General features: G+C 40.7%; 1 protein-coding gene across 1 annotated transcript; it reads right to left on the reverse strand.

Moving 5' to 3' along the window:
- Positions 1–1371: 1371 nt before the first annotated feature.
- LOC143156394 (transthyretin) lies at positions 1372–10105 on the reverse strand. The gene is made up of 4 exons (XM_076329792.1): positions 10011–10105; positions 9086–9225; positions 4291–4426; positions 1372–1650 (listed from the first exon to the last, which is right to left on the reverse strand). The coding sequence occupies exons 1-4, from the start codon at positions 10077–10079 to the stop codon at positions 1543–1545; spliced, it is 453 nt and encodes a 150-aa protein (XP_076185907.1). The 5' UTR covers positions 10080–10105; the 3' UTR covers positions 1372–1542.
- Between the last annotated feature and the right edge of the window lie 1673 nt (positions 10106–11778).

Consider the following 11778-nt stretch of genomic DNA (forward strand, 5'->3'; position numbering starts at 1 on the left):
TATGTTACTTTTGGTTTCCAGCCTGATAAATAGATACCTACATACCCATTTCTGGAGCACAGTTAAACAGTGTTTTAAGTCCTGTCACTTTACTTGTGCCTTAGATTCAATACAAGTTCAGGACTTTCCCTGTACAACTGCAAGTCAGCCCCCACCAGAAGTCTGTGCTTCATTTTAGGGAACTGTTACTTCTTGAAATTAAACTTTGTCTTTCTGATCTTCACTTAAACGCATGCACATACGCTCTCTTACTCGGTTTATCCTGTCCTTGGGGGGATGACTACATGCGGAGCAGTTTTTTGGTTTGGTTTTTTTTTATGACTACACCACGACTGTATGAACATACTTATCCCCTATTTTGAGGGCTGGGCGTAGCCCACTGCAAACCAAGCCTACTGGTTTTCAAGCTCTAGGAATAGTAAGATCCCATGAAATCTGCATGCTTTAAGATGGGTGCTGTTTTGGAACTATTTGCACTGCTTACAAGAGTTGTGTAACTGTGGTAGTGTCCAGAAATCAGGGGAAAAAGTAACCAAATAGTGAAATGTTAAAGGCAAGCTTTTTTAACTTGTGAATTCACTTGGTATGCAGTCATCCCAGCGGGCTCTGGGTGTAGAAATAAACTCCAAGGTCAGTAGCAGACGAGTGCTGATGGTTTCTGAATGGCATGAACTAAACTCTGTAGTTTCTGTAATCCTGTTAAACAACAATTCCTCTGCATCAGGATATTTTAAATACAATAGGCCATCAGTCTACAGAAATCACTACTAAAGCCCTCAAACTCTTTGGTCAGTTTATCAACAACATTATTTGAATCACAGTCACTCTACAGCTTACCTTTTACTGTTTCTAAAAATATGAAGAGACTGCTAAGATGATGCTTCTATTTTAGGACTCTTTTTAAAAATGGCTAGAGATTTGACTTATTAGAGATTTAATTGGAATGCACCTGAATACAGTAGCCAACTGGGTTAAAGATCAAAGTTGTTAAAAAGGGTGCTAATTGAAATTGCTTCAGAACTTTCTAGATTGAGCCGCAAACTATCCTCTTGAAACGACAAAGTGTTGAGGTTTGCCTGAAGTTTTAAGTAAAGGTACACACATTTTAACTCTTTCAGCTCTCTGGATATATATATTTCAACAGTCTTTCTGCACTGTTTGTTCTGCTGCTAGGTATTCAGTATTTCTCCTATTTACCCTGTGACCTAGTTGATAGTGGGACTTTTTTAAGGTAGTGGAGGAAGATAACAGACCCAAATCAAGTGTTAATTTGCTTCCATATCCCATGCATGACTTCCGGATGTCCTTTGCACTTGAACACAAATCATGATACCTTAGAACACAATAAAATTTCACCAACAGAATCAAAACTGTTTTAAAGAAGTAACGTTTTATTGACTTGTCTGAAGTTTGCCAGGTTACAAAATGGAAAAAAAAACTAATGTAGCAAAAAGTTATGCATTAGCAGGAGGAAAAACCTTCCTCCTAAAAGCCTACGACAGTTCTAGCAGAGGAGGGTATTTGTGTAATGACAGTACATGTTTATTCCTGGGGATCACTGACAACAGCAGTGGTTGAATAAGAGAAAGGACTGAGGAGAGCGGCAATGGTATAGTGGCGGTGACCGGAATCATTAGCAGTGAACACCACCTGGAAAAGAGAAAACTTGTGATCATGATGAACAACGAACATTCAGACCTACCTTATTAAGAATTAGCACGCACACTCCATTTCTTCTGCAGGCTACTTTGCCAGTTCTGTTCAATCAAGGATTTCACCGTTCTAAGGGTAATGCTCCCCATTACTTTGTGATGCTCGCTGAAGACTGAGAAATTTGTGAATTTGGACCCAGGTCCACAAAGAGTCATAGAATCATAGAATAGTTCGGGTTGGAAGGGACCTCTAAAGGTCATCTAGTCCAACCCCCCTGCTGTGGGCAGGGACATCTTCAACTAGATCAGGTTGCTCAGAGCCCCGTCCAACCCGACCTTGAATGTTTCCAGGGATGGGGCATCCACCACCTCTCTGGGCAACCTCTGCCAGTGTTTCACCACCCTCAGCGTAAAAAATTTCTTCCTTAGATCTAGTCTCAATCTACCCTCTTTTAGTATGTTTAGTATATAATAGTACATTACCCCTTGTCTAATCGCTACAGGCCCTGCTAAAAAGTTTACCCCCTTTAAGTATTGAAAGGCTGCCATAAGGTCTCCTCAAAGCTTTCTCTTCTCCAGGCTGAACAACCCTAACTCTCTCAGCCTGTCCTCACAGGAGAGGTGTTCCAGCCCCCTGATCATTTTTGTGGCCCTCCTCTGGACCCGCTCCAACAGGTCCGGGTCTTTCCTGTGCTGAGGGCTCCAGAGCTGGACGCAGTACTCCAGGTGGGGTCTCACCAGAGCAGGGTAGAGGGGCAGAATCCCCTCCCTCGACCTGCTGGCCACGCTTCTTTGGATGCAGCCCAGGATACGATTGGCCTTCTGGGCTGCGAGCGCACATTGCTGGCTCACATCCAGCTCTTCATCCACCAGTACCCCCAAGTCCTTCTCGGCAGGGCTGCTCTCAATCCCTTCATCCCCCAGCCTGTATTGATACCAGGGGTTGCCCTGACCCAGATGCAGGACCCTGCACTTGGCCTTGTTGAACCTCATGAGGTTCACACAGGCCCACGTCTCAAGCTTGTCCAGGTCCCTCTGGATGACATCCCTTCCCTCAGGCGTGTCAACTGCACCACTCAACTTGGTGTCATCCCAGTCTTGCCAAAGTCTAAGCTGCTGGGACGTGAGGACTGTAGGCTTCAGTTACATTGTACACAGTCAGGTTTATTTGACCTAAATGACCCAAGCCACACCTCAGACTTTTATGGACCTGGGCCTCAGTCATTTGTTTTAGTCTTCCACAGAGCTTCATAAACTTGTGGTTTAAAATGTTCTACAACGCAACCTGTAGCCATTCCAGACTGCTTAATTAGGGGAAACTTAAATTTAACGGCAGATTAAGCCTGAAGAATTTAAACAAAATTTTTGGAAGTGCTAAGTAAATGTCATAGAATAGAACACATCATAAATCAGTGTAGGGCTGAGAGCAAAGGGAGGCACAAGACATGATTATATTGCTGGCCTGCTTATGAAATTGAGGTATTGATGAAACAGCCTACTTTTCCTTTCCCACTACGGTTATTTCTTTCTATTTTTATGCCTTTTTTTTCTATTGCATATTTCAGTACTGAGTAACTGTTTCAGCTGGGAGAGAGTTAATTTTCTTCCTAGCAGCTGGTACAGTGCTGAGTTTTGGATTTAGGATGAGAATAATGTTGATAACACACTGATGTTTTAGTTGTTGCTAAGCAGTGTTTATACTAAGTCAAGGACTTTTCAGCTTCTCACGCCCTGCCAGCGAGAAGCTGGGAGGGGGCACAGCCAGGACAGCTGACCCAAACTGGCCAAAGGGATATTCCATACCATGGGATGTCATACTCAGTATATAAACTGGGGGGAGTTGGCCGGGGGGCAGTGACCGCTGCTCAGGAACTGGCTGGGCATTGGTCGGTGGGTGGTGAGCAATTGTATTGTGCATCACTTGCTTTGTATATTCTTTTATCATTATTATTATTATTATTATTACTATTATTATTATTATTTCCCCTTCCTTTTCTGTCCTATTAAACTGTCTTTATCTCAACCCACGAATTTTACTTTTTTCCCCCAATTCTCTCCCCTATGCCACTGGGGGTGGGGAGGAGTGAGCGAACGGTTGTGTGGTGTTTAGCCGCCTGCCGGGTTAAACTGAAACAGCAACATTTAAAAAAAAAAAAAAGGCACATCAGAAAGAACTGTTTTATCCTGTAATTACAGGTCATAGTAGAATTCATGGATTTTTCAGGTGACTGATATGAGGGAAATGCCTCTGATTAAAGAAGAGCTCATCTCCTATAAAATGAGGGTTTTCAAATCCCTATGTTCCTTCAGCAATGATAAAAGCAGTCTTTTTTTCTTTTTCTTGTTTGTTTTTTAAATGCTGTGTGCTTTTGAAAAATGTAGCTCTGTTTGAACAAAGGTCCCTACTGGTCTGAATGGGTGAGTGGGCACAGCTCCACTTTGGAAGAGCTATGTCAGTATTTGCGGGGAAGTTGGCTACTTCCTTTGGCTTAGCCAGCTGTATACTGCCTTTATTTACACAATCTTACGTGGCAGTGAACCGTTTCACCGAATTCAGTATTTACGGACTGTATTTGTCCTGTCCAGCTGATGCCAATACACAGTATGTAGGTTATTAGGTATATTTGCAAATACTTACATCAGCATATTCATGGAATGGGGAAAGGCCAAGTCCCTTCCAGTAAGAGCTGGTGTCAAACTCAACCCTGTATATTCCTTCTACAAACTGTTCTTCTGTTGTGAGCTCATGGATCTCCCCATACTCTGTGGTTTTCCTGTAATGATAAAATATCTACATAAGTACTTTATACTGTCATTTAGATGCTAAACAGAAACAGTCAGTGTGGAATATTAAATAGCAGCGGTGCTGCACAGCCAAATTCTACATTGAATGGTTTCTAATAATCTGAAATAATTCCCTCCTTCTATGTAGTGTATGTTTCCACATTGCAGAGCCTGTCCTTGCTACCAACTCATCCATACACATCACAAATCAAAGCTGGCTGGCTTTTTTTGTCATTTCTGTTGCTATGGCAGGGATTATAGTTAAGGCCCTTCTTTTAATATTATGTTTAACTTGTACCAAGTGCCCTCTGGAACCAGATGTTAGTGGCTCAGGAAAAGGATCGTCATGATGAAAGGCAAGATGCCAAATCTCAAATGATAATTAAAGAGAGAAGAGAGATTTTAGTGGAAAATTATTTTATTCTCTAGTTATTAGCAGTGAGGCTATAGGTTTTACCCCTATACACTGATGCGTTTTTATGTGACCCTGAGCGGTAGTGTCTTGGAACAGCAGTTTAGCATCACAAGATTTTATTAATTTGAATTACAATGCCGTGGTCAAAGAGCAGGGGCCTCTTCCACTGGATGCCATATAAATGAGCAATAGGAACTCCCAGTTCAGAGAGATTATGTACTCATCACATAACAAAGAATTGTGGGTGAATGAAGTCCAGAAGCAAGAAGGAAATATAGCTGGCATTGCACCCTATTTGTTTGAAAAGGAGCAAGCTTTGTATGACAGCTGTTTAAATATTTACATACTTCGCTTCTAAGCCCCATTTATCTCTTTTCCTTCCTTTTACTTTATTTCTGATTTTTTTTACCAGGTTTTAATTTTTTTTTCTGCTGAAAATATTTGTTTGATATTTATAGCACTTCATAACCACATGATGTAGTTGAAGGAAAAACGAAGAAAGACTTGACTTGAAGAACTAGTGGAACTTGCCCACCTTATGGCAAGGAGTGGTTGTCTAGGCAGAAAACAGAAAAGCTTGAGGAGGAAGAGAAGGAAGGGAGAAAGCAGTGACACGCTGCTTATCAGAGACAGAATCAGTTGTGCTACTGCAGCTTTTCTTTCCCAGCTGCTGCCTCCTCCTTCATCTTCTTTGTCATCTTTGGTTAATTGTGGTGAATGAAAAAAGTCTGAATGACAGAGCTTTTGCTTAAATTAAGAAGTAACAGGACTGAAAACCCCATGCTAATTTTCAGGTTTTCTTATGTTTCAGCTTTAGCACTTTGAAGACTGACGAAAGTCTCACTGGTCCAGCACAAGTGAAATCAACTGTATTCAGGGTAGACTAAACCTGCAGAGAATCCAAGCCCTGCTTGAAACATGGGTCACAGGTAATTTGCGAAGTATACCCATCTGTTTTCTGTTTGGTTTAATTAGTACTTCCTGTCTTAACCTACTTTGCCTTAATAAAAGGCAATAGGTAAAAGGATGAAGAATTCATCGGCGAGTGTCCTTGAAACCGTGAAACAGAATTGCTGAGATCCTGCCGAAGTGTTCAGAGTGCAAGTTAGCAATTCACATACATCTGCTTATAAGTTGGATAGTCTAGACACAAACCAACTAAAAGGAAAAATGGTGTCTGCCTCAAAATCTTTGTTCAGGTAAACAAGTTTTAGTTTGAGAAAAGTGTGGATGCAGCGTGAATGGTGCTTTCCCTAATGGGTGCTGACCCAGAGTTGCAGATGTTAACCATCCAGAACAGGTGGGAAACAGGAGTTCACTTGAAGACTCTCACCCGCTACCAGGAGTTAATGGCACTTCCTTAATTTTAGTTATTAACTGGTAGCCATTCAATGCAAGTGGTCTCACAAGCAAACCCTTCAGCATTACTGCTGCATTGACAGCCAACAGGACGGCGTGCGATTCAGAGCCTGGATGGGATTAGCACAAGGCAGAGGATGCCCTGCATTCAGCCCTGGTAGCAAAATGCTACAAGTGATTCCTTCTGAACAGCACTTGTATTTCTGTCTGACTGGGGAAATAAATATAGTATGGTTGCTTATTCTTAATAGGATGTGGACTGCCAGCATCTGCTGTCAGATGGACAATTAAGTTAAAAAAGCTGTGCTTTTCCAGCAAAAAATTTGCAAACCACTGGTTAAATTACTACAGCTCCAGCCTAGACTGCAATCCTGATCCTCTTTTTCACTGTCTGGACCTTAGTTGTGTATTGTGACCAGGTTAAATCTACACTGTCTGTGCAATGACATTTATGAACTCTTGGGACATGTGCTGCACTGAGATAAACTCTGCCCTTAGGTGCAGACTGCTGAGAAATATCTCAGGAACAGGAATTATTATTTTGGATTTTTTTTTTAAAAAAGGCAGGTGGTGGGAACCACTTCAAATATGCTGCAGTTTTGGTGGTTTTTTTCTATGATTTACAACCTAGGTCACATAAGAACTATGTTTGGAACTCTTGAACTACACGATAAGACCTACATTTCCAAAAACGTGAGGAGTGAGAAGGTCAAAGCTAGTCATGGGAGGAGCTTATATAGAACCCAGATCACATGCTTCCTAGGTCTCTGTGCCCTAAAGCCTTCCTCAGAGTGCATCTCAGCTTGAGTTATCTCTCCTTACATATTTTTGGCTAGACTAATTTTGAAATAAGCCTCTTAATAAAGTCAGCTGTTGCTATGCTAACTTCCTCCCTGCCTTTTAAATACTATTACCCCAAATTCACTAGTTGCTAGGTGCATTTGCTTAATTCCCTAAAATGTGTTAGCAAGGTAAAAACAAACAAACAAAAAGGTAAAAAAAAAACTTTTATAGACATTTGTACAAAATGTAACTTTTCCATATGCATCTGCTAGGTACTGTAACTTCAAAATATTATTAACCTGACAGGAGTAGTTACAGATTGTGTTCCTTGATTGCATTCAGATTTTCATCTGGTTTAACACAGAGAAACTCTGGTTTTCCCAAAAGAAAAAAAATTGCAATCACGTGTGAAAACCCAGTTCAAACAAGTGTCATCAGCTAAAGTCAATGGTATTGCTGAAAGCAGCCTTGGTTAAGATGCAAGTCAAGGGAAAGGTCAAAATCTTTACCTACAATAAAAATTGTGGTTTAATTTTCCTCCACTGCCTTCCCCCAGAAAAATGCTTCTCACTTGCCTAGGGTTAATCTTCTCAACTTATATTTAAGAAGAAGTGATTTGATTTTCTCAGGGGTGTACTGACCTAAAGTGTCAACAGAGGTTGGCTAAGAACTGCGGGATTTGTCTCCTTGGGCTTGTTGAGAGCAGCATTGCAAACTGAACAAGAAAACACTGTTATGCCCCCAAAGTGAGGGCATTTAACACTGATGTTGCATTTATCTTATTCCTCTGTAAATTGTATTTTGTATTACATGTTCAAGAGCACTTGATGAAACATTTGAAATAATCTGGGTTTCCTAATAATGGCAGAAATACTCACTAAGGACGAGACACTATCCTTGTCTCCACTTTCCTTGAAAACAACATGTCATTTTTTCATGGGGTTTCTCTGTTCGTTAAAGTATATAAATCCATTCTGAGAGTCATTTGTTCCTAGATTAACATTCGGCATTTGGGAGTGGAGGTGTTTGTTTCTCCTTCAATCTCCTAACCATTCTTGTTCCTTTTCAATGGGGAAAAGTATTTTTTGTTTTGAATTTTATAAAAAGCAACCCCTGAGATGGAGAGAAAGGTTCCTCTCTCCTTGTAGTCTTTTCCTCTGTTTTTTTCCCTGCAACTTTTATGTAAATCATACTATAAAAATCCTACTAAAAGACCGTCAGATGCTCTGGTGGCTTCTGCCCATGCTTGTGCTTGTCATTCTGTGCTTGCATATCCTGCTGTTACTAGAGATTTCTCTTGACTTATTTAAAAATCTGATTCACTGAGTTGTTAAAATGAAACTTAAATAGGTGAGGTATTCAGGCATTTGAATTTTAGTAACCTGTATTCCTCTGTTGCCCATACTTTTCCCACAGACTGAAGATAACAGCATTATTGCCTGCCTCTCAGTGATGTTCTGAGGATGCTTTGTATGTATTAAGCTGTCATTCTAGCAAAAGCCATGCAGATCTCTAGAAATGACCACAAACAAATGCTGAGATTGTGCTTCTGTGTTGCGTTACAATGGGACTCTTTAAAACTTTCTGGCCAAGGAGTTTCTTCCAACCAGCATGTTTGTTACACAGGAGAAGACAACTAATGCACTTATTGTTTGCATGTGTACAGACAAAGCTTACAGAGAGGATTTTGTATGTGACTGCTGCAAATAAAGCTCTATATCCATTGCATATGAAGATAGTAGGTTAGTCTGGATTACCTACAAAATTCTGGTTAATAGGCTTTTAATTAATTTCTTTTTATAGAAGGGAAATATAGTACTGAAGCTAGGAGAATAATTATTAAACCTATTCCCTTACAAAGATAAGATAAGCATCTCAACATATTTTTACAATTAGCATGTATTTCAGTCATGGGTAAGTTCCACTTGAATCTGATGGATTTTAGACCAGAATTCATGTGCTGTTAACAGTGATAGTGTCACACGTGCTAGAAAACATTTTGGTTTTTTTTGATCAGAGCTCCATTCCCTTTATTTCTCAATTGTTTGCCCGAGGCACCTTGAAAATGGCTCCATAAGACCGCATAACTTACCCAGTCGCAAAGTCCTGCCAGCTTCCATCTGCAGCCTTTTTAAAGACTTTAACAGCTACGTTAGCTGCAGGACTTCCTCTGACTGCATCCAGCACTTTCACCATGAGAGGGCATTTGGAATCAACAGAGCCATGGGACACCTTGGGGAAAGTGGGAGAGGTTGTATAGGAGCTGTTCACCAGCCCTGCAAAAACCTTCTTTCAAAGAAAAGATGGATTCTTATTGCGGAATTAACGTTTTAAAAGCAAGTTCTTTGCCAAATGGTATTCAAAGCTAGTTCGCAAACATCTATTTCTTAAAGCAGAGTATCTTAGAACTTTATACTGATAACTTTATTACACACACACAAAGAGATTGCTTGATAAATATGTACAGTTGTGCATGGGCCTGGGAAAATATTAAAAAGTATACCTTTTTAATGAGGTCACAAATAAGGAAACAGTAAATTATTATAAATGCAGGCAGAGTATGTTAGCCTAGGAAACCAACAAAGAAATACCTACGACATCCCTAAGGCTGAAAGAGTATTTGTTTCTTAAGCTTCGTTATACTATAAGGAATCCTTAGTCATACTGCAAAAATATTTTTTTAGTGCTTTAGAGAAGCACTTGTTTGGTGAAGAAGGTAAAGCTGCCTGTATATTGAAGATACGGGATGTGAGTAACGAACTGACAGAAACAGACAGAAATAAAAGGTCACACCTCCTAGATCCCTGACCCTTTCATAATATCCTAAAACAGATGGCTAAACGGCAAAAAAAGAAGTTTTAAGAATTCTGAAAAAGCTACTTTAAAAATGGTAGTAAAATAATACTCCAGCAAAGCCTAATGGTTACAAAATTTCATGGATGAGGAGGATGCTAGTCATCTAGAAAATCTAGATTATCATTCTTGTAATGATTGAGTTTGAATAAAAAGAGACTCACCAGTGGTGCAGCTTCAGAGAAAAATAGCAGTCCAGCTAAGAAAACAAAGAGCACAGAGTGAAAGGCCATTCTGTTTGCTGTTAGTGAGCCTTGGTGTCAACAGCTAGGAGCTGAGGGGATTTGGGATTTTATAGCCGATCCGACAACAAAACAGGCTGCTTATTGGGTGCCCATATGACTCCAAATCTGCTGATTCTGATTATTTGCTTAGTAAACAGTCCAATCCTAGAGTCAGTCCATGAATAGCACTGCCATTGCAGTCAATGGAAGGACTGCAGAGAGCAAAGAGAATAAGTAACGGACACAAACATGACCCTTGCCTGGGGAGATTAGGCTCGTAGAAAGCCCTCCACAAAATAATGCAAATGACCCTTGTTTGTCCAGAAATCCAACCAGTTCTAGATCTTTACCTTGCCCTCAGGTTGGGCACGATAATGCCCCAATGCTTTCTCTGGGCCTGCTCCATGTTTCTTCTCAATGTATTCAGTGCTTTCTGAAGACCAGTTCCCACATATAGATGCAGACTCAGTATACGGGTGATGGAGTTTGTTCATTGTTTGGCTCAAGCAGTGCTAATGGTCCATGCTGGGAGACAGATTCCCAAGCAGTTCCCCTGCTTGTTGAAAAGGAGCAATGTTTCTTTTTGAAACCTAATTTAGATAGGATCTGACAACATCTGCCTCTCACCAGAAGTTCCTGAGGATTCATCTTGCCTAATCTTCAGGTAGACACTGAGGTTTCCTCTTAGTCACTGGGAAGAGACCTCAAGAGATCTGTCCCCTTGGGAAGATAAAGGTCTCGGAAAAGTGAAATGAGTCCTCTCTTGTTCCATACACCCCAGAAGGAGAGCCAAGGCAACTAGCATAGACTGGTAGCTTATATTAGCATCTAGCTAACGTTCTAGTTGCCAAACTCTTATTAGGCTGGAAATGTTATTGTTATGCTCTGAAATGTACATTTAGGTAAGAGGTTTTTCAGGGGTGAACTCAGCCCCAACCTAAGTTGGGAGAAGTTGTCAACTGGGAGAGTAGGCATGGTGTAGCTGGGTTTCTCCAGCTGCATCACATAAAAATTGTCCATACTGTACCCTGTGTTAGTGGAGAGACAAAGAAACAGGCCTATTTGGCATTTCCTTCTCTCCATGTCCTAAACAACCCTGACTCTACACTTCTGTTCTCAGGAGCTGGCACACTTAGTTTTTACTGTTTTCACAGTATTCTAACAAAAAGCAATTTTGCCTCTTAACTTGAATAGGATTACGATGAAGGTCTTAGAGAGAAGTCGTGGACGGTATTCTCCAGTGGCTTTCATGCCTTCAGGCTGCTTTATGCAGTTGTTCTCTTTAGGCAAAGTTGGTGTTTGAAAAAATCTATATTACAGTAATCTCCTGAATCGGGATCAAAGTGCCCTTTGTACTTACAGCAAAGCAGGCTGATACGTAGGTATCATTCTACACTCACTTTGCATGCACATAAAAGTCAATGCAAGGTGCCCAGCAGTAACAAATCATGCCGCAATCTAGTGCTTGTGGGTTGTATACAGACCTTAGAAAGGCAAATACTGCTCTTAAATCTGTGCATCGACACTTTACTTCATTATTTTGCTCTCATTGTTTGTAAATGTTTCTCTGAAGCAGTAAAACTTTGTATGTCAGGAAGAGAAATTATCTGTATTCTAGTGCAAGTAGACTGTCCTGTCATTTGCTATCAGCTGTTCTGCAAGGAAATAATGCCAAGGAGCTAATGATATTGGCACCTGCCTGTATGTG

Source organism: Aptenodytes patagonicus, chromosome 2, assembly GCF_965638725.1.
Source record: "Aptenodytes patagonicus chromosome 2, bAptPat1.pri.cur, whole genome shotgun sequence".
Lineage (NCBI taxonomy): Eukaryota > Metazoa > Chordata > Aves > Sphenisciformes > Spheniscidae > Aptenodytes > Aptenodytes patagonicus.

What these genes read in the sequence shown, in the direction of transcription:
- LOC143156394 (XM_076329792.1), bottom strand. Translation starts at nt 10,079, where the DNA reads ATGGCCTTTCACTCTGTGCTCTTTGTTTTCTTAGCTGGACTGCTATTT. An exon ending in TCTCTGAAGCTGCACCACTG is followed by an intron (nt 9,226 to 10,010) that starts GTGAGTCTCTTT and finishes ACTTTCCCCAAG; the next exon opens with GTGTCCCATGGCTCTGTTGA. An exon ending in TGGCAGGACTTTGCGACTGG is followed by an intron (nt 4,427 to 9,085) that starts GTAAGTTATGCG and finishes TTATCATTACAG; the next exon opens with GAAAACCACAGAGTATGGGG.